We start from the raw sequence: 23,052 nt of genomic DNA on the forward strand, positions 1-23,052 counted from the left end.
AGTTACAACTCAGCCAAGTAAACAAGATTATCAAGAACTTTGACAAAATTATGTTCACGTAACATGTCACCCCATCAAAACTGGCAAAAAATCACAAAAATTGTCATAGTAAGTGCTGGAAATGCAAGAAGCAAAAGGCACACTTTACCATACATGGTGGACCTGCAAAATAAAGCTAAAGCCTTCTGGGTTGCAGTCAAAGAAGTACTTCAAATTATATACAGTAGAGTCTCACTTATCCAACATAAACGGGCCAGCAGAACGTTGGATAAGCGAATATATTGGATAATAAGGAGGGATTAAGGAAAAGCCTATTAAACATCAAATTAGGTTATTTTACAAATTAAGCACCAAAACATCATGTTATACAACAAATTTGACAGAAAAAGTAGTTCAATACGCAGTAATGCTATGTAGTAATTACTGTAGTTACGAATTTAGCACCAAAATATTACAATGTATTGAAAACATTGACTACAAAAATGTGTTGGATAATCCAGAATGTTGGATAAGTGAGACTCTACTGTATATTAAAAAACGTATCACTTAAACCAGAGGTATTTCTATTAGGTTTAGCTGGTGGAAGTATAGGGGAAAAGACAGGTTTTTTTTCCAAAATGCAGTAACATGTGCTTGCATTATTTATGCAAAAAGATGGAAATTAGACTAAAAAATAATGTCCAAAGAGATGTGATCATGTGGTTCACAAGAAAGAAAGAGATCAAGTACTGCAATCGCACGCCAAAGAACTGATTGTAATAGGAAATACAAGGATTTCTGTCCTATAATTCCCTCTGCAGATATTAAAAAAGGAAACTCCTTCTACATGTGTGTTTTATTTTGGAAAGTTAGCAATATAAATGGAAAAGTCATGTAAAACCAAGTTAATAGTGAATTATGGCTTTTCTAGTCTCTTATCTAGTGATCCTGGAGGGACAACGGGGAATCAATTAAAGAGAATGTGTCAGGGGCAGAGGGGCAGCTACAAGAACGGTCAATTTATGCTTTATATATGTTTATCTAATTGCTAACATCAATATTAAATATGACTTTTTAATGTGTACAGGCAGTCCCAGAGTTACAAACATCTTGCTGACAAATGACTCACAGTTAAGAACAGGGGTGAGACAACAGGAAGTGAGAGAAATCTCTCCCTCAAAAGGAAAAGAAATCTACTCCTGGAAGAGTTATTTTGAAGCATGCCAACAAGTGACATTACTAGAATTATGATAATGCGAAAAGATGGGTAAGAATAGAGAAGTGAATAAATGGGCGGGACCACTGTTCGTGTCTAAAGGAAAGCATGAACCGAGAAATAAAGAAAATAAAAGGAAGCCCACTATTCTCAACATTAGAATGCTGAAAAAAAGGCAAAATAAATTTCCATTGAACAACATAGATGGATTCCCAATAGGAATATTAGATAATAAAAAGAACAGATATGTGAAAAAGCGATTAAAACAATTTAACCAAACTGGAATAACAAAGATAGGTGACCTTATAAATTTGGATGGAACAACAAAAGACTGGGAGGAGTTAAAAGAAAAATATGGATCAAGCAACTGGATGCTATGGCATGGAATGTCAGAAAAAATTAAAGAATGGAAGAGAAAGAAAAGTCCAGATACAAATATAGATCAAATATTACAATGGAACACTGAGAAAAATAAATTATGGGATTTATATATAACAAACTAATAGATCAACAATACAATTTGAAACCCACGCTGTTAGAAGTATGGAAAGAGGAAATACACTAATCAGAAGGACATAGAACTATGCATAAATTCAATAAAAAAACTTAAACATCTAAAGATTAAAGAAATAAAACAGAAAATACTGACGAAATGGTATATGACCCCCCAAGCAATGAACCCATATTACGAAAAGTACACTTAAATTCTGTTTGCATGAATGTGGGGAAATTGGATCTTTTATCCATATGTGGTGAAATTGTGCCAAGGTAAAAGAATTCTATAGGAAAATGATAATAATAAGTATTATTATATTTATTTATCTCCCGCTTTTTCTCTCCATACAGACTCAAAGCGGCTCACAACTAAAAGCATTGCAATATAACTTATAATATATAAATACACAAGCACTGTATTAAAACAGTATGAAACATCATTAAAAGCATATAAAATCACAGTAGACCCTGACGATCTTAAAAATGTTATATAAAAGCATGCATGAATAAAAAGGTTTTAACCTGCCTGCCACCTGAGTTCCAGGGAGTTCCAAATAAAGAGGTAAATGGAGGTAATATTAGGGCAAACAATAGGGTTGAATAAAAAAAGGTTTTTACCCTGAAATTGGAAGGGAAAAGCAGCAATTAAGATTGGGCCAAGACGACTAAATGTTAGCTGCAGCTCAAGCTACAGTCACTCCGGGATGGAAAGAGCATTAAGGAATGGAATATACAAAAATGATATGAATATTTAGAAGATTATATGCTTCAAGATTACATTATGGATAGGAGAAATAAATATGTTTGTGTTTTAGTTGTACTGTGACCTGCCTCGAGGAAAGGCGGTTTAGAAAATAGTAATTCTTGTTCTTATATATTGCCTTTCACTTTATGGATTTTTCTGTTCGTGCTTTGACTTTGTTGTATTTGGAAGCTTTGAGTGAAGAAGTAACAAATAAAGCGTATTATTATATTAAATTATTGTTATTGAATAATAATATGTATCTTTTATAGAACTAAATTTTAATACGCGTGTTTATAGAGTTTTTGTAATGTTTGTGTATTTTTGACTGTACTGAGGAGAAGCAGCTAAGAAAATAATAATAATAATAATAATAATAATAATAATAATAATAATTTGATTTTGTTGTAGTTGGAAGCTCTAAGGAAAGGGGAGGTAACAAATAAAATGTATTATTTTATTAAATTATTATTTAATCATAATATGTATCTAATATAGAGCTACATATAGAACTACTACCTATACAATCCACACCACACACTTCAGTTTGGAAGGCACCTGCTCCAACCAGTCAGAACCCGACTGGCAACCACCACCCAGAGGACCTTTTCATCCGTCACCCCAAGGTTGTGGAATGACCTGCCAGTAGAGCTCCGACAGCTAAATCAGCTATCAGAATTGAAGACATAAGTGAAGACTGGGTAAGCAGGCCTACCCAGTCTTTTAACATAAACATGGATTTTAATGCATGCCCTTAGTTTAATCTCCGTTTTGTCTGTTTTAATATGCATTTCCTAGAAATACATTTTGGTATGTAACATTTATGAAGACACATTTTAGTGCTTGTATTTGTAGTGTTTTTAGTGTGTTTATGTATTTTAATTGTTTTGTAACCCACCTCAAGCCATGAGGAGAGGTGGGTAAGAAAAAAAAATATTTTTATTTGTTATTCTTGGAAGCCCTGAAGAGAGGTAACAAATAAAATATTGTTATTATTGTTTTATTACATTATTATTAATATGTTTTATATAACTACATTTTAATACGCGTGTTTAGTTTTTGTAATGTTTGTTATGGCTGTGCTGTGACCCGCCTTGAGGAAAGGCAGATAAGAAAATAATAAATTATACATTATTATTATCTTTTGCCTTTTACTGTATGGATTTTTCTATTAGTATTTTGACTTTGTTGTTCCTAGAAGACCTGAGGAGAGGAAAGGTAAAAAATATAAAGTATTATTCTTATATTATTATTATTGTCCCATGTTCATAACTTGGGGACTGCCTGTATATATGTCTATATATATTTGGCTGGAGTTACGCTTCAAATATGTCCCTGTTCTGACTTAAATACCAACTCAACTTAAGAACAAACCTACAAAACCTCTCCTGTTTGTAACTTGGGGGTGATTTTGTAGCCTGTATTTGGTGTATGTATGTATATATACACACACACACACATAATGGTGTGTGTTGTTGAAGGCTTTCATGGCCAGAATCACTGGGTTGTTGTGAATTTTCCAGGTTGTATGGCCATATTCCAGGAGCATTTTCTCCTGACGTTTCACCTGCATCTATGGCAGGCATCCTCAGAAGTTGGGAGGGCTGTTGGAAACTAGGCGAGTGGGTTTTGTTGCAATTGATAATCTTAACTAGCATTGAATAGCCTTGCAGCTTCAAGGTCTGGTTGCTTATGGCCTGGGACCTTGCAATGCTAATCAAGGAGATGAATTGCAGCATTCACACTTGCCTCCAACAGACAAGAGTTCTTTCTCCCAACTTGGACACTATTCTAGATATATAACCCCACTTGCCCAGTTTCCAACAAGTCTCATACCTTTAAGAATGCCTGCCATTGATGCAGGCAAAAAGTCAGGAGAGAATGCCTCTGGAACATGGCTATACAGCCCTGAAAACTCACAGCAACCTATAATGGTGTGTTTTTATCTATGCCTTTTACTGCATGGATTCTATGTTCATGTTTTGACTGGAGCACTAAGGAGAGGTAACAAATGAAACGCTTCATTACTATTATTATTATGTTTATCTATTATCCTCCCTGCCTTGCTTGTTTACCGGGGCGGCGGCGGCGGGACGGGACCTCTTCTTCTTGGACCTGAGGCGCAGCGTGGCCTCGAAGTCGCTCCCGGAGTCGCCCTCTTCGTCGTCAGAGGAAGACAGGCTGCCTGGAGGCCTAGCAGAGGCCGGGGATGGAGTAGGCCGCAGGGCCTGGCGGAGGCTGCGGCTCCTCGGGGGAGCGGACGGAGAGGAGAAGGGCGACGAGGAGGACGGGGAGGAGGAGGGCGACGAGGGCGGCGCCATGGCAGGATGGAGAGAGAGGCCTTCCTTTCCTGCCTTCCTTCCTTCGCCTCAGCGCGCCCGCCTGCTTCTCCTAAGCGGGAAACGAGGCCAAGCGCGAGCACGCATGCGCACACAGACTCCCTTAGCCAATTTTTCCCCCGCGAAGCACCCCGGGAAACCAAGTTCCCCGCGGCGCTCTCTCTCATGCAAGAGCATTGCGTCCATCCGCCAATAAGACTACAATTCCCAGCAAGAGGAGCGGCCTCGCTTCCTTCCTTCGCTTTCCCTCAGCACCTGCTTCTTCCAGGCGGGAAACAAGGCTAGCGCGGGCACGCATGCGCACACGAGTGTCCGGGCTGTTTCCCCCGCGAGGCGTGCTGGGGAGCCGGGTTCCACGCAGCGCTCTCTCCCGCCCAAGTGCATAGCCTCAGCCCGCCAATAGGACTACAACTCCCAGCAACAGGAGCGGCCTCGCTTCCTTCCTTCGCTCAACTCAAGCGCCTGCTTCTCCTAGGCGGGAAACGAGGCCAGCGCGAACGCATGCGCACACGAGCCCCCAGCAATTTTTTTTTCTCCCTTCTCGCAAGGCACTCTGGGAAGCTGAGTTCTCTGCGGTGCTCTCTCTCTCTCTCATCCAGGTGTCTTGGCTACAAGTCTGGGAGGACTACAATTCCCAGCAACGAGAGCGGAAAGCGCCTTGGAGTATCGCCTGCTTTGGAAAGCGCCTCCTTTTCACGCGCATGCGCGGCCGAGGGCGGGAAAACCGGCTTCCTTTTCTCTGCCTCAGTGAGCCCTCCTTCCCAATGTTTAAAAATTGTTGTTCTTATTACTATCAATACTATTGTTATTATTATTATTATAAGTATTACAGTAAAGTCTCACTTATCAAAGCCATTTTTGTAGTCAATGTTTTCAATATATCGTGATATTTTGGTGCTAAATTCGTAAATACGGTAATTACAATATAACATTACTGTGTATTGAGCTACTTTTTCTGTCAAATTTGTTGTATAGCATGATGTTTTGGTGCTTAATTTGTAAAATCATGACCTAATTTGATGTTTAATAGACTTTTCCTTAATCCTTCCTTATTATCCAAGATATTCGCTTATCCAAGCTTCTGCCAGCCCATTTAGCTTGGATAAGCGAGACTCTACTGTAGATATAAACTGATTTTAATATTTGTGTATATTTATATATATGGAATGCTTGCCATATATAGGTTGTGCTCCACCCTGAGTCCCCTTCAGTGTGGGAATGGCGGAATATAAATATTTTAAATACATTGATTAGCATTGAAAAGCCTTGCCTTTTCAAGGCCTGGCTGCTTCCTGCCTGCGGGAATCCTTTGTTGGGAGGTATTAATTGACCCTGATTGATTCCTGTCTAGAATTCCCCTGTTTTCTGAGTCTTGTTCTTTATTTACTGTCCTTTAGTATTTAGTTACTCTATTTATTTTAGTTTTTTTAATAGTGGTAGCCAAACTGTGTTCCTTTCACTGGTTTCCTCCTTTCTGTTAAACTTGTCCACATGCATCTTGTGGATTTCAGTGGCTTCTCTGTGTAGTCTGACATGGTGGTTAGAATGGTCTAGCACAGGGGTCCCCAAACTAAGGCCTGGGGGCCGGATGCGGCCCTCCAAGGCCATTTACCTGGCCCCCACCCTCAGTTTTAGACTTAGGCTCGCCCAAAGTCTGAAATGACTTGAAGGCACAACAACAATCCTACTTGATTATCTCATTGGTCAGAAGCAGGCCCACACTTCCCACTGAAATCCTGATAAGTTTACAGTATGTTGGTTAAAATTATTTTTATTTTTAAATATTGTATTGTTCTTTCATTTACTAATATTGTAAATGAAATATTGTAAATGAACGATATGGTAATAATATAATATACTGCGTATACATATAATATTGATAATAATATTATAATGTAAAACAATATAATATTTATTTATTTATTACAGTATTTCTACCCTACCCTTCTTACTCAATAGGGGACTCAGGGCGGCTAATAATAATACAATATAATAATATTGTATAATATAATAATATTAATTATATATTATATATTAAATGTAATGTTACTAATAATATTACGGTATAATAGTATAGTACAATATAGTAATGTATAATGCTAATATTGTGCTATGCTAATAATATAATATATTGTATGTACATACAACTTGTAAGCTGCTCTGAGTCTCCTTCAGGATGAGAGAGGGTGGGGTATAAATGTAGTAAATACTGTAAATAAATAAATGTTGGGGGGGTTTTTTGCACTATAAATAAGACATGTGCTGTCAGCATAGGAATTTGTTCATTTTTTTTTCTTTTTCAAATGATAATTCGGCCCCTCAGCAATCTGAGGGACCATGAATCGACCCTCCACTTCAAAAGTTTGAGGACCCCTGGTCTAGCATTTCTGTGTTCTCATATAATAATCTGTGTCCAGGTTGGTTCATCAAGTGATCTGCTATGGTTGACTTCTCTGGTTGAGTTAGTCTGCAGTGCCTTTCATGTTCCTTGATTCATGTCTGGGCAATGCAGCATTTGGTGGTCCCTATGTAGACTTGTCCACAGCTGCATGGTATATGGTAGACTCCTACCATGTCCAGGGACCACCAAATGCAGCGCCCAGGCACGAATCAAAGAACATTCCACAGACATATGTGCACTCCACTTGCCTCACTGGCAATTTAACCTCTGAAAATGCCAGCCACAGATGCAGGCGAAACGTCAGGAAAGAATGCAGCTGGAACATGGCCATAGAGCCTGGAAAACTCACGGCGACCCAGTGATTCTGGACATTTTTTTTTTCGTGTCAGGAGCAACCGGAGTTGCTTCTGGAGTGAGAGAATTGGCCGTCTGCAAGGATGTTGCCCAGGGGACGCCCGGATGTTTTGATGTTTTACCATCCTTGTGGGAGGCTTCTCTCATGTCCCCGCATGGAGCTGGAGCTGATAGAGGGAGCTGATCCACTCTCCCCAGGTTGGATTCGAACCTGGCAGCTTTCAGGTCAGCAACCCAACCTTCAAGTCACGAGGCTTTTATCCCCTAGGCCATCGGAGGCTGGCCATGAAAGCCTTTGACAGTCCTTTCAAATATCGAAACATGTTTTGATCTCAGATTCTTTTCTCAGCAGAGCGGGATTGGACTGGGTGGCTGATGGGGTCTCTTCCAACTGTATAACTCTATGATTAATCTTTCCTTGTTGATTTGTTTCCTTACCTTAAGTCTGTCTTATGCGTCTGGGTAGGTGTGGTTGTACCTCTGGGCTTGGCCATAAACAATGCATTTGGTGGTGTCTCCTGGTAGAGGCTTGGGAGCCTCTAGAGCAGGGGTCCCCAAACTAAGCTGGGGGCCACATGTGGCCCATTGAAGCCATTTATCTGGCCATCATCTGCCAAGGAAGGCGTGTGCGGTGCAAGGGAGGAGGGAAAGGCGTGCACCTTTCCCACTTCTTCCCATGCCTTCTAAAGCTATGCTTGTTTATAATGGTATTTTAATTATTATTTAATAATTAATTAATTATTAAGGGATGCTTTGCTAGTGCTTTTGATAAACAAAGGCAGAAGGGGGTTGGACTAAATGGCCCAAGGGGTCTCTTCCAACCCTCTTTATTATTATTATTATTATTATTATTATTGACACAAAAACACAGTATAACACAGCAAATGAGATATACAGTCGTCCCGCTTATCCAAGCTCCGCTTATCCAAGGTTCTGTATTATCCAACGCAGTTTGCCTTTTAGTAGTCCATGTTTTTGTAGTCAATTTTTCAATAAATTGCAAAATTTTGGTGCTAAATTCATAAATACAGTAATTATTACATAACGTTATCTTGTACTGAACTGCTTTTTCTATCCATTTGTTGTAAAGCATGATGTTTTGGTGCTTAATTTGTAAAATCATAACATAATTTGATGTTTAATAGGCTTTTCCTTAATCCTTCCTTATATCCAACATTTTCGCTTATCCAATGTTCTGCCGGCCTGTTTATGTTGGATAAGTGAGACTCTACTGTAGATGTTGGATTTTGTATCACAAAATCACAAATCGAACATTTCCCAAGTGTTTAGGGCTGTGTGATGCATTGTTATTATTATTAATGTATTATTATTGTTAACAATGTTGAGGCTGGGTGGCCATCTGTCGGGGGTGCTTTGCATGTGCTTTTGGTGCACAAAGGCAGAAGGGGTTGGACATATGCCCAAGGGGTCTTTCCAATCCTCTTAATTTATTATTATTATTATTATTTTATTATGACACAGCAAGCAAGATAGATATGCTGGATTTCATATCACAAAATCACAAGTCGAACACTTCCCCAAGTGTCTAGGACTGTGTTATATATTTTCGGATGATGCGCGCAGATCCCAGCAGGGTGGCCTTTTGCAGTTGGCAGATCGTAATTTTGTCGATGTCTATTGTTTCCAAATGCCGGCTGAGATCTTTTGGCACAGCACCAAATGTGCCGATCACCACTAGGACCACCTGCACTGGTTTCTGCCAGAGTCTTTGAAGTTCAATCTTTGTTTTAATTATTTTTATTGAAATTACAGATAATCTAGACAGTGAAAGTGTGAGAACAATTATATTTATAGCAAAGAAGGGTGAAAGACGTAAATAGAATCCGAAAAAGAGAGTAAATAAAGACGGGCAAGAGAAGAATAAAATAGAAATAAAAACAAAACTGATACATTTATATATGAAAAAGAGGACACAAAAAGAAACAAAAAAAAGAAGAATCCAGAAGGCAAAGATACAAAAACACAAAAAACCAAACAGAGAGGAAAAAAACCCCAAAATAAACAAAAACAGAGTCCAACAAAAAAGAGATATACAATGACTTCCATCTCATACACAGTTACTTTGAAAAATGTTTGATTACTTGTTCTTGATTCTTGTCTCATTAGTGTCAGTATCTTCTTACTCTCAATCCATGTTTAACCAAACTTCTGTTTAAATTAACACCTTCATTTGCTCTTCTCTCAAATAATTTTTTATCAAGTCCCAATTAGTTTGTTTTTTCGGTCTGCCAACATTGTTTTTTAATAAATACGTCAACTTATCCATGTTCATTATTTCCAACACCTTATTTAACCAACAATCTATCTCAGGGGTTTCTTTCTTTTTCCAGTATTTGGCATAAGTCATTCTTGCTGCCGTAGTAAGATAGTTAAAGAGGATCTCTTTATTTTTTTCTTTTTCAATATTAAGCATTCCCAGAAGAAAGTATTTTGGGTCCAGATTTACTTTAATGAAGTTCAATCTTGAGGTCCTGATAGCAGCTGAGTTTTTCCTGTAGTTTTTCGTCAATGCGACTGTCACCTGGGATGGCAACATCAATGATCCAAACCTTTTTCTTCTCCACAACTGTGATGTCTGGTGTGTTGTGTTCCAGAACTTTGTCAGTCTGGATTTGGAAGTCCCACAGTATCTTTCTGAGCTTATTTTCCAATATTTTTTGCAGGTTTGTGATCCCACCAGTTCTTTGCTGCTGGGAGGTGGTACTTGAGGCATAAGTTCCAATGAATCATTTGGGCCACATAGTTGTGCCTCTGTTTGTAGTCTGTCTGTGCAGCAGATTTTCTTACAGCAGATGAGGAGATGATCAATGGTTTTGTCGGTTTCCTTGCAGAGTCTGCATTTTGGGTCATCAGCTGATTTTTCTATTATTATTATTATTATTATTATTATTGTATGACACAGCAAACAAGATAGATATGCTGGATTTCGTTTCACAAAATCACAAGTCGAATACTTTCCAAGTGTCTAGGACTGTGTGATGTATTTTCGGATGATGCGCGCAGATGCCATTAGGGTGGCCTTTTGCAGTGACAAAATTATTATTATTATCATCATCATCATCCTGGGCGCTCTACCACCAAAGGGGCACCTGCCATTGGGGATAACCAGAGGAACCCTGAAGGGTGGGGTCCTGGGGGGTGGAAATGAAGCTCACCTCTGGGGTGGGGGGCATCAGTGCAATGGGAATGACGGCACCTGGATGAAGGGACACTCAAAGGTCTCCCAGGCCTCCAATTTCAAGAAGGCAGTGTCCCACTCCTTCTCTCTGCCCTATGGGCCCCCCAGGCTGAGGGATGGGCCCACACACGCTCTCCTGCAGCCCTGAGGCACTGGATGTGCAGTAGCTGGGGTGGAGGGCTCCTTGCAGCCCATTTTGCCCCCTTTGCATTTTCGTTTCCAAACCAGGGTCTTACTGAGTCTTTGAGGGGGAGGGGGCTGCAGAGGGGGAGGGAGCCTCTTCCCTTCCAGCATCAGCAGCAGCTCTTGCCTGACCTTTGCCTTGCCCCCCCCCCTTTTTTTTTCCAGGGGACGAGGTCTTCATGCCAAACAGCACGGAGCTCGAGGAGTACATCCTTTCAGAGTCCGGGGTTGTCTTCAGGGGCGATTACCGCAGCATCAGTGGAATGAGATGGGAATTTGGCCAGGTAGGTCCGAGGAGAAGACGGAAAAGGTGTTGCCGAAGACTTTTATGGCTGGAATCACTGGGTTGCTGTGAGTTTTCCGGGCTATATGGCCATGTTAGAGAAGCATTCTCTCCTGACATTATGGCAGGCCTCCTTAGAGGTTGTGAGGTCTGTTGGAAACTAGGCAAGTGGGGTGTATATATCTGTGGAATAATGTCCATGGTGGGAGAAAGAAAGAACTCTTGACTGTTGGAAGTGTGAATGTTGCAATTAATCACCTTGATTAGCATTGAAAAGCCTTGTAGCTTCAAAGCCCGGCTGATACCTGCCTGAGGGAATCCTTTGTTAGAGTCCACCATATACCATGCAGCTGTGGACAAGTCTCCATAGGGACACAGAATATTATTGGAGAACAAGAAATGCTGGACCACTCTCACAACTACAGTAGTCTCACTTATCCAAGCCTCGCTTATCCAAGCCTCTGGATTATCCAAGCCATTTTTTGTAGTCAATGTTTTCAATATATCGTGATATTTTGGTGCTAAATTCGAAAATACAGTAATTACAACATAACATTACTGCGTATTGAACTACTTTTTCTGTCAAATTTGTTGTATAACATGATGTTTTGGTGCTTATTTTGTAAAATCATAACCCAATTTGATGTTTAATAGGCTTTTCCTTAATCCCTCCTTATTATCCAAGATATTCGCTTATCCAAGCTTCTGCCGACCCGTTTAGCTTGGATAAGTGAGACTCTACTGTACCATGTCAGACTACAGAGAAGCCAATGAAATCCACAAGAAGGTGGGCAATTTCAACAGAAAGGAAGAAACCATGAAAATGAACAAAACCTAACTATCTACCAGTATTTAAAAAACTATAATATCAGAATGGTAAAGAAAGAACACTCAGAAAACAGGGTAATTCCAGATAGGAAACAATCAGGGCCAGCTGACACCTCCCAACAAAGGATTTTCTCAGGCAGGAATCAGCCAGGCTTTTGAAGTTGCAACCTAATCAAGGTGAATTACTTGGAACATTCACATTTCCAACAGATAAGGAGTTCTTTCTCCCACCCTGTACCTTCCACAGATATGTAAGCCTCACTTGCTTAGTTCCCAACAAACCTTAAAATCTCTGAGGATGTCTGCCATAGATGTGGGTGAAATGTCAGGAGAAAATGCTTTTGGAACATGGCCATAGAGCCCAGAAAACTCACAGCAACCCAGAAGAGGGAAAGCTTGTCTTCTGCTTCTCCGGAGACTGGGACACAATGAAGCCGTGGATGCACTGGACCCCTGGCCGCCAGAGCAGGACTTACTTGCAGACTGTTTCCTCTGTGCTGATGCCAAACAGGGAGACCTCCAACCTTTCTGACACCTTTTCTCCCACAGTTCCAGGAGGGCATTCTGGACCCCTGCCTGTCCATCCTGGACCAGAGCATAGACCACCGCAAAGAACCGGACACTGACTTGCGTCGCCACAATGACCCCAAATACGTTGGGCGGGTGCTCACCTCCACGGTAAGGCTCACTCCCAGCTCGGCCACCCTTTCCACTCACTGGAGCCACAGCCTTCTTGGGCCTGGGGGCAATCTCCCTCCGCCTGCCCAGGATGGCTTGTGGGCCTGGATGTGTGGAGCTGAGAACCCAGCTGCCTGTCCCTGCGGAAGGTGATCTTTTGGGGTGGAGCTTGATGCATGGGGAACCTTCAAGCTGGGGCAGATGACGGGATTGGCTTCCCACGGCTGAGCACCTCTCTCCCGGCGGCCCCGTCCCTCCATCCATTCATCCCTTGCTTGATTCCCAGGTCAACTATGACGAAAAGAATCCGTCAACACAAGGGTGTGTTGGAGGGAAACTGGAGCGGCTATTACTATGATGGGGTGAGTCCCAGCAGCTGGTCAGGAAGTGTGAAGATCCTGCGACAATGGAAGTCCTCTGGCTTTCAGCCGGTCCGCTATGGGCAGTGCTGGGTCTTTGCAGGAGTGCTGACCACAGGTACGATCTCAAGGGCAGCTGATGGGGTGGAAGGGGAAGAAGGGTCAGCCAGGGTCAGTGTGGCAGGGGGCAGTGGTTCCCATCCTCTCCAACCACTTTGGCCTCTTCCTCCCTTCCTTCCAGTGCTCCGGTGCCTTGGTTTCCCCGCCCGCATGATCTCCAACTTCAGCTCAGGCCACGACACCAACACGAACTTGAGGTTGGACACGTACTACAGGCCAGATGGGAGCGTATATTAAAAAGACAGCATCTGGTAGGATGAGCCCTTCCTCCTCCCCTTTCCTCCCTGGGAGTGTGTCACAAATACTTTCCAACTTTAAAAAAGCATTTGAAAGGTTATTTTATTTCATTCACCATGAGACAGCGATAGAAGGTAGATACTTATAGACTCTATAGCTACATTTGGGTATATAAACATATACATAAACAAAGGGGATATTCCTCAACATTCACAGACATATCAACATTCACTCATCATCATGCATATACATTACCATCCCATCTCCTTTCTGGAAAAGAGACCCCGAAGTTAGGCCAGATTGCATTCCCAGCAAATCTGCCGTTTTGCGAATGTATCAGCTTCCTCCGTCCCTTGGAGAAGATTGGGGGTGGACCAGACTCCGCTGTCCATCACAATTTGGGATTGGAATAAGGGCTCTTATATAGCAGTTTCTTGCTGATGTTGTTCTAGTTATTGTAAATGAATGACAGGTGCTTTACAGCTAAGATGTCCCGACTCTCATCAGTTCTGGGCAGATGATGACTTTTCTACCTAATTGATACTACTTGTTTTTCCTTCTTCTTAATGTAAGGAATCATTGTAAACACTTCCTTGGCTTAAACGAGTCATTGTCTCTGGCCATGTAAACATGTTGTTTTCCACCAAGTGTTAATCATTTGTCTCTAGTCATCAGTGTCAGCAGTTCAGCAACTTTTAATGACAATTCATCAATTCACCTCCTTTGTGTAGTTTCCCAGGCCTCATTTCTTAGGATGGCATCTCCTGCCTCTATAGGTCCCAACCATACTCCTTTCATGCAATTCCATTTAAGCCACACATCATATTTTACCACAAGTGTGTCAGCGTGGCCTCCCCTTCTCCGGCCACCCTATTGCACCATTGCCACCTCCACCGCTCCCTGTCTTGGCCTCACGCCTGGCCTCTCTGGTGGGGTGGGAGTGCCTGCTGCAGAGAGACTCCTTCCTGAACTTCCATTGCCTTTTCCTTGCAGGAACTACCATGTGTGGAATGGTTCACTCGGTCTGACCTGGGTGCCAAGTACAATGGCTGGCAAATTTTGGATGCGACTCCGCAAGAACAAAGCTCTGGTATAAGACCTCACATGCGACATGCGGGGGAGGAGAGCTTGGGTTTTACTTCATCATAAAACACTGTAACTTGAACCCTGGCCCCCTCTCCTCGCAGGCGTCTTCCAGTGCGGCCCGGCTTCCTTGGTGGCCATCAAGGAGGGAGATGTGGACCTGAACTATGAGTGCCCCTTCATCTTTGGCGAGGTCAATGCTGATATAGTCACTTGGACTTATGACACAGACAAACAGAAGTGGAAGAAGGCTTACGAAGACACCAGGAGCGTGGGCAAGAAAATAAGCACCAAGGCCTTGGGCAGCTTCACTCGTCTTGATGTCACCGACACTTACAAGTACTCAGAAGGTGAGAAGAGACAATGAGCAGAAGGTATGAAGGGTATTGAAGGAGGAAAAAGGAGTCTCCTCTTAGCAGATGGAAACATTGGGCTTGGGCCACGGCCAGAAGATGCGTTCCGGATTCCAGGAATGAAGCCACTGGACCACCTGAGTGCACCCTGGATCTCTTCAGATTGGGACCTTCCACGTGAAGGGGTGTGTGGGAGACCATACAGAGAGGAGGGCAGAGGGTGGGAGAGGGAGAAGGAAGACCTGGAGTATTTGTTAGAAGAAATGTCTTGAGAATGAGAGCCATTTGGCAACGGGATCTTTAGTGAGAGAGCGGTGGTGCCTCCCTCTCTGGACACCTTCCAAAGTAGAAGGAAAGGCACTGCTGCTGGGGATGTTCTGGGTGGAGATCCTGCTTATTTCTCTTCTTTCTAAGCTCTTTTCCCAATGGAGGGGTGAGCATTGTGACTGTCTTTTCCACTGGCCATTGTTTTCCTCTGAAAGATGTCCAGAGGAGGGCAACTAAAATGATCATGATCTGGAGAACAAGCCCTATGAGGAGTGGCTTAAAGAGCTGGGCATGTTTAGTCTACAGAAGAAAAGTCTGAGAGAGAGACATAATGAGGGCCATGGATCAAGATGTGAGGGAAAGCCATAGGGAGGAGGGAGCAGGCTTCCTTTCTGCTGCCCTGGAGACTGGGACGTAAAGGAACAATGGCTTCAAACTTCACGAAAGGAAGGAGATTATACCTGAACGAGGAAGAACTTCCTCACTGTGTGAGACAGAGCTGTTCATCAGTGGAACTATCTTTCTCCTCTGGAGTGTGGTGGAGGCTCTTTCTTTGGAGGCTTTTAAACAGAGGCTGGATGGCCATCTGTCAGGGGTGCTTTGAATGCGATTTTCCTGCTTCTTGACAGAATGGGGTTGGACTGGCTGGCCCATGAGGTCTCTTCCAACTCTAGGATTCTATATTTTGGGCCTCCTCAGGTCTCCGGTTGGCAGTATGCATGTCTTCATTGATGGAGTCCATCCATCTTTTCTTTGGCCTTTGTCCGCGTGATCGCTCTCCTACAACCTCCTGTTTATGCTCCTGATGTTGGGTCTCTTCTCATGACGTGGCCATACCACCGTGGACTTACTTTCTGGTCACTTTTATTCCTGGTCTTTGATGGATATCATCATTTGTCACATGGCCAAGAAGTGTCAAGCCAACTCTCCATCTCAGCATTTTCATTTCTATTGTGTTCAGGGTTTGTCGTGTTTCTTTGTTGCTGGACAGCACTCTTCCCATACTGGGTGGACAACTGCAATGTAGAACTTAGCCTTGAGTTGTTCAAGCATTTTTGAGTCACACAGAATGCCGGTAGTTTGCCACCCTTTCAACCAGGCTGTATTTATTTGTGACCGTGCGTCTGGCATTGTGTCACCATCTATGGAGATCAGTGACCCTAGGTACTTAAATTGGGTGGCCTTCTTTAGTGCTTGTCCATTGATTTGAAGTGTTTTTCCAGTTTGAAGGACACATTCCAGATACTCTGTTTTGGGTATGTTTGGTTGAAGTCCATTTCCGCTGAGTCTATCACTTCATGTCTGCAGCTGTGCCCGAGTGCTATGTCATCTGCATGGAGGAGTGTCCAGGGATGCATAGTCTGGGGGGCCCTTCTATTTCCTCTTTGAGGCTTCACTGTGCCCTTCCTGCTCCCCTGACTCAAGCCATGTGTAGAAACAGATGGCACATTGCCCTCCCTGTGCCATTGGTGGACTTTGACCCCTGGCTTTCCTCTTTCAGGCAGCAGCGAGGAGCGGGAGACCTTCCAAAAGGCCCGGGATAAGCTGGACATGAGCTCAATGGCCATGTCCGCCATGGCCAGGCCCACTATGGCCATGCCCGCCATGGACATTCCCACCCTGCTTCCGGACCCTCCCAAGCCCAGAGTGACAGGAAAGTTCGAGGTAAAGAGTCGCCCTGAGGTTGGCCAGGACGTGGAGCTGGTCCTGCAGCTAACCAACCTGGCCCCTGCGGCCAGTACCCTGACGGCCAACATGAATGCCTGGACCATCGTCTACACCGGGAAGCCCATTCATGAGGTCTGGAAGGACTCCCTCGCCCTGACGCTGGGCCCCCAAGAAGGTAACCCTCAGTCCCCAGACTGTGTTTTGGTTTTTTTTCGTGTCAGGAGCAACCGAAGTTGCTTCTGGAGTGAGAGAATTGGCCGTCTGCAAGGACATTGCCCAGGGGACGCCTGGATGTTTTGATGTTTTACCATCCTTGTGGGAGGCTTCTCTCATGTCCCCGCATGGAGCTGGAGCTGATAGAGGGAGCTCATCCGCACTCTCCCCAGGTGGGATTCGAACCTGGCAACTTTCAGGTCAGCAACCCAACCTTCCAGTCACTTAGTCCACTACGCCATCTGGGGGCTCCTGTGTTTTGGTGATGGATCATGATTCAGGCAGGACAAGCAGTAATTACATAGGGATGGAAAGACTGAAAGAAATGGGCAATGGAAAACTGGAATAACTATTTATTTAATTTTATTCATTTACCCTATTTCTACCCCGCCCTTCTTAACCCCAAAAGGGACTCACGGCAGTTTTACACATAGTCAGTTGTGATTCCATTCCAGTAGTCATTGCACATAATTACATATCCATCTATTGCGCTACAATTGTTCTCCGAAGTCTTGATCCTAAAGCCACATTTTCACTCTTTTTTTCAGAAGGTCAGGAGGGAGGGGCTGATCTAATATCTCTAGGGAGAGGGGCCACCACTGAGAAGGCCCTGTCTCTCATCCTTCCCAGTCAAACCTGCGAAGGAGGCGGGACCAGGAGCAGGGCCTTCCTAGACAATCTTAAACTCTGAGAGCTATCTATATGATCAGGTCCAGTTTCAAATTATAGCAAGCATAATGGGAGATGATACTCAAGAAGATGAAATAAATGAAATAAAGAACAAATGGATGATCCCACCCCCCACCCCCACCCACCCCGGGGAGCGAGGGCAGGATAGAAATAAAGTTGTATTATTATGACGTATATAGAATGGGTTCAAAAAAAGGGGAAGCTGACACAAGCACCTCACAGAAATGTAAAAAACTGTGTGTATGGTTAAAAATAATAGTTTTGAATAAATTCATGGTTGGAAGGAGGGAGAAGGGGTGGGAAATAGGGGTGGCTTTAATGTGATTGTGCCTGACTGCCCGCTCTGTCCTTCACCCTGTCCCTTGCAGAGAAAGCTTTTCCCATCAAGATCTCTTATGCGGACTACCAAAAGCACCTGACGACTGACAATGTAATCCAGGCGACAGCTGTGTGTCAGGTCAAGGAGGGAGCTGACACCGTGGTGTTGCAGAACATCTCCCTGGAGAACCCCACCGTCACCTTGAAGGCAAGCCATCAGGAGAGTGTTTCTGCTGGGTCATATAATATAATAATAATAATAATAAAACTTTATTTATAACCCGCCACCATCTCCCCAATGGGGACTCGGGGCGGCTTACATGGGGCCATGCCCAGACACCATACAATATCACAAAATAAAACAATATATCATAACACAATATAATAGTACAAAAATAATCATATACATTACAACACAAATCAGAGCAGACAGGGCGGGCCACATGAACATTTAATTAAAAACTCGGGAGAGAGAGGCATATAAATAAAGAGAACAGGGGTATAAGATGGAACAGTCCAAACAGTCCAAAGGATAAAATCCAAGGGGGGTAATCAAGAGGTATAAAACATTTACTCCCCGAAGGCACATCGAAAAAGCCATGTTTTTAGATCTTTCTTAAAAGCCGATAAGGTGGGGGCTTGCCTAATCTCTGAGGGCAATGAATTCCACAGTCGGGGGGCCACAGCAGAAAAGGCCCTCTCTCTCGTTCCCACTAGACGGGCCTGGGATAGAGGCAGTGGCGAAAGAAGGGCCTCCCCGGATGAGCGGAGGGATCGAACAGGTTTATAATAGGAGATACGGTCACGAAGGTAGGTGGGTCCCAAACCGTTTAGGGCCTTATAAATGATGGTATTCACCTTGAATTGGGACCGGAAGGTGAACGGCAGCCAGTGGAGCTCTTTGAACAGGGGAGTAGATCTCTCCCTGTAGCTCGCCCCTGTAATTAATCTGGCCGCCGAGCGCTGAACCAATTGTAGTTTCCGGGCCGTCTTCAAGGGAAGCCCCACGTAGAGCGCATTACAGTAGTCCAGTCTAGAGGTAACTAAGGCATGCACCACCGTGGTCAAGTCAGACTTCACGAGGTATGGTCGCAGTTGGCGCACAAGTTTGAGTTGTGCAAAGGCCCTCCCGGCCACCGCCGACACCTGAGCCTCAAGCGTCAGCGCTGAGTCCAGGAGGACCCCCAAACTGCGGACCTGTGATTTCAGGGGGAGTGCAACCCCGTCCAGGACAGGTTGCCACCCAATACCCCGATCCGACGCGCGACTGACCAGGAGGGCCTCTGTCTTGTCAGGATTGATCCTCAGCTTGTTCCTCCTCATCCAGTCCGCCACAGCGGCCAGGCACTGGTTCAGCATCCGAGGGGCTTCCTTGGATTCAGATGGAAAGGAGTAGTGGATTTGCGTGTCATCTGCGTAGAGATGGCAACGCCCTCCAAAACTCCGGATGACCTCTCCCAGCGGTTTCATGTAGATGTTGAATAGCATGGGGGATAGAATAGACCCCTGCGGGACCCCACAGGTCAATGGTCACTTGACACACCTAGGGTGGCTGTGGGATGGATGGAGGTGGCCCTGCTTAACCTAAGGCTTTTTGGCTGCTGCTGTTGCTTTGCGCTCAGATGCCGAACCAAGCAAAGGTGGGCGAAGTGCTGAAGGTAGAGATGGTCTTCACCAACCCACTGGCAGAAGAGATCTCCTCTTGTTTGCTCCTGGCCGAGGGGAGTGACCTGCTGGAGGACGAGATCAGGAAGGAGTAAGTGGCCAGGGAGGGGAGGGGGGCATTACGTGGTGGGGGGAGCACAGCCCATTTGCCCAGGTGTAATGCACTTGGAGACTGCCATCCAGCCTCTGCTCAAAACCTCGAAAGGAGACTCTACAAGACTCTCAGGCAGTAACATATTCCACTATCAAACAGTTCTTACCATCAGGAAGATTTTCCTAATGTTTTGGTGGAATCTTCTTTTCCTTCAATGTGACTCAATTGTCCCATTATATCCTAGTCTCCGGAGCAGCAGGAAACAAACTTTCCCCTTCCCCAATGAATGGGCTGAGCCCACTGCCCTGTGGACTTTGGAGAGGTGCTTTCCCCAGGCCTTTGCCATAGAGGGGTCAGCAGTGGCTCTCTCCCAGGGGCCTTCCTCCGCTAACCCCCCTCCTTTGCCCCCCTCAGGGTCCCACCAGTGAAAGGCAAAGAGACTGTCCGTGTCTGCTTCGAAGTCACTCCCAAGAAGAAGGGCGCCAAGCAGCTGCTAGCCAACTTCTCCTGCGACAAATTCAAGGATATAAAGGCTTTCCAGGACATCAAGGTGGTCGGCTGATCCTGGTTCCTGGAGAGACCCCTCCCCAAATAGAGGCACTCCCAAAGGAGATGGAGCAGACCCCAATGCAAGAGATTGGGTGGCTCAGGGAGGGGGGGGTACGCTTCCCAGGCATCCACATTGTCTGTATGGCCTTGCTTTAATACAGGTTTTCTTGCTGCAAGTTGTATGGACTCTTGTTTTCTTGTCTCTTTCGAACAAAATGCCCCCCCCCCCCCCCACATTATGTGGTGTCATCAGAGACGTGCTGATGTATTCCTAAAGCCCTTCCTTGGCCGCCTGCCTGGGCATCTCTGTGTGGGCCCCTCCTGCAAAGGGGTGCTGCAAAGCTGGGGTGGGCAGGAGGGAGCAGTCCAAATGGCTTCAAGGGACCCAAGTATAGTGATTTCAGCTAGGACTGCGGTTAGTGAGCCTGTGCTCGGCGAGCTTCCGCTAAACCAGATCAGCCAGAACATAGAGCAAAGCACTCCGGGTCTGAAGGCAAACTACAAAGGTTTATTACAACTTGGACAAAAGGGATGCAAGTACCAAGTCACAAATGTACAAGCACACCTTTACAGTAAAATACAAGACATTTTATACATTTTGACAGCTATTCAGACTTCCTGCAGCTCCCCTCCATTGGCTGAGAAATGAGTCAGCTAGGATCCACACTGGGATTTGATTTTGGGGGGGGGGGGTCCTGTTGCGGTAAGAAAAACAGCTCCTCATCACCCTGAGGGCTCCCCTTTTGAGCACTTATTAACTGGCCATGCTCCATCCCCTTTTCAGGGGGCCAGTCAAACAGTGGGCACCTAGCTTTTGCTGTAGAACCCCCAAGAGAAGTAGGTCTGTGTATGAGAATTCCTACGATCTCAGGGAGGGGGAGGTATGATGGTAGGCGCAGGCCAAAGTCTAGAGGGAGGCTGAGTCGACGGGAGACTCGGCCCCCCTCTGACCTGCGGCCTATCCCCAAGTGCACCTGTGACAGGCTACCAGTTTCCTCCCCTTCTACTCTGGTGTTGGTGAACGCTAGGTCCATAAGGAATAAAACTGCTACCATCAGGGATTTTCTTACTGACCAGGGAGCTGACCTAGTGTGTATCACAGAAACTTGGATCCAAGAGGGGGATGAGATCTTACTCCGGGAAATAACATCTCCAGGTTATGTAATCACCAACCAGATGCGAACTGGGAAGCAGGGGGTGGTGGGATGGTTATGCTCTCCCGAGAAAGCTTCTCTCTTAGGGCAGCTCCTGTACCGAACATCTCTGGCATCGAAAGTGTTGGTCTGGTGTGGGATTCTCCTGAGAGTATAGCCTTCCTGCTGGTGTACCGTGCGTCCAGCGCACCAGCAGATAGCCTACCCCAGCTGCTTGAGACAGTGTCGGAGTGGTCCCTAAGGTTTCCCAGACTCATTGTCTTGGGAGATTTCAACGTCCACGCTGATGCGGACTCTTGTTCATTAGCAGCTACAGACCTAGTGTCCACCATGGAGACACTAGGACTCTCGCTTTGTAGTACTGGGCCTACGCATCAGACGGGACACACACTAGATCTGATCTTCAGCGCAGGAATTCAAGTGACCCAAGTCTCTACTATAGAGGTTCCATGGTCAGATCACTGTGCCCTAAGAGTCCGGTTGGAGCATGCCTTCCCACCCAACAAGGGCGCCGAGCTGATCTGGGCTCGCCCAAGGAATCTTATGGAACCCAGTAGGTTCCGGAATGCTCTGAGAGATCTGGAGCCAGTCACCGACTCGATCGATTCACAGGTGGACTCATGGAACACCAGGCTATCCAATGCACTTGATGAGATTGCCCCTAGACGCCCTCTCCAACCCCACCGAAACCGGTCTCCTTGGTTCACCGAGGAACTTTGACCGATGAAGCGAGAAAAGAGACGGCTAGAGAGCGTGTGGCGAGAACTCCGTGACGGAGTATCGAGATCAGCCTATAGGGCTTTCATGGAGTCCTATGAATATGCTATCATTGAAGCAAAGCGAGCATATTACGCCTCTCTGATAGCGTCTGCCAGCTCACGCCCGGCAAAATTGTTTAAAATTATTCGATCTTTAACGATGGTCCCTATTGTCCCAAAAAGTGATGATCAGGCCCTTTCAGCCGAGGCTTTTCAGAGCTATTTTACCGACAAGATCTCACTACTACGCCGGGACCTCCCTGCCACAATCGACACAGTGAGAGAACTTGGGATGCCGTGGCCACTTGCTGGGCCCACCCTCGACCGGTCCATCCCGCTGGACACAGAGGCTCTCGATAGGCTTATAGCTGCAGCTAGACCGACCACTTGCTCCCTCGATCCGTGTCCCTCTTGGTTGGTGAAATCCTGCCTGGAGGGATTACGTGACCCGCTGCTGAAGATAATAAACAGCTCCCTTGAGCAAGGAGTCTTTCCAGAGGGATTAAAAGAGGCGGTGGTCTCTCCTCTGCTGAAAAAAACAGATTTAGATCGTTCGGTTCCCTCCAGCTACCGCCCAGTTTCGAATCTTTCATTTCTGGGCAAGGTGATTGAGGGCAGTAGCGGTGCAGCTGCAGCAGTTCCTAGATGACACAGCCGGATTGGATCCTTTCCAGTCCGGCTTCCGTGCGGGGCATGGGACAGAGACTGTATTGGTTTCCATCACGGATCATCTCCGATGCCAGCTTGACCAGGGCGGGTCGGTGCTGCTTGTGTTATTGGATCTCACAGCAGCATTTGACACAGTCGATCACAATAATAATAAATAA

The 23,052-nt window shown here is 45.0% G+C and overlaps 2 protein-coding genes across 4 annotated transcripts in view; one reads left to right on the forward strand and one right to left on the reverse strand.

Moving 5' to 3' along the window:
* The window catches only part of stag3 (STAG3 cohesin complex component), a 32,924-nt gene extending 27,752 nt beyond the window's left edge, over window positions 1-5,172 (reverse strand). For 2 of the 3 annotated variants that reach the window (XM_062979246.1, XM_062979244.1), the window contains exon 1: window positions 4,508-5,170. In XM_062979246.1, coding sequence (XP_062835316.1) covers window positions 4,508-4,753 — 246 coding nt within the window. In that variant the 5' untranslated portion in view covers window positions 4,754-5,170. Of the gene's footprint in view, window positions 1-4,507 lie in introns of all 3 variants that reach the window. The other variant, XM_062979245.1, reaches the window with a different exon arrangement.
* On the forward strand, window positions 5,068-20,489 carry LOC100557599 (protein-glutamine gamma-glutamyltransferase E). Its single transcript, XM_016998554.2, is given in 13 exon segments — window positions 5,068-5,121; window positions 5,371-5,518; window positions 11,074-11,192; window positions 12,569-12,718; window positions 13,018-13,174; window positions 13,298-13,427; window positions 14,407-14,420; window positions 14,423-14,503; window positions 14,601-14,846; window positions 16,618-16,959; window positions 18,056-18,213; window positions 19,628-19,761; window positions 20,179-20,489. Coding segments are annotated over 13 exon segments (1,881 nt in total). The 3' UTR covers window positions 20,327-20,489.
* Window positions 20,490-23,052: the final 2,563 nt, after the last annotated feature.

The sequence above is a fragment of the Anolis carolinensis genome, chromosome 4, assembly GCF_035594765.1.
Source record: "Anolis carolinensis isolate JA03-04 chromosome 4, rAnoCar3.1.pri, whole genome shotgun sequence".
In the NCBI taxonomy this organism is placed as follows: domain Eukaryota; kingdom Metazoa; phylum Chordata; class Lepidosauria; order Squamata; family Dactyloidae; genus Anolis; species Anolis carolinensis.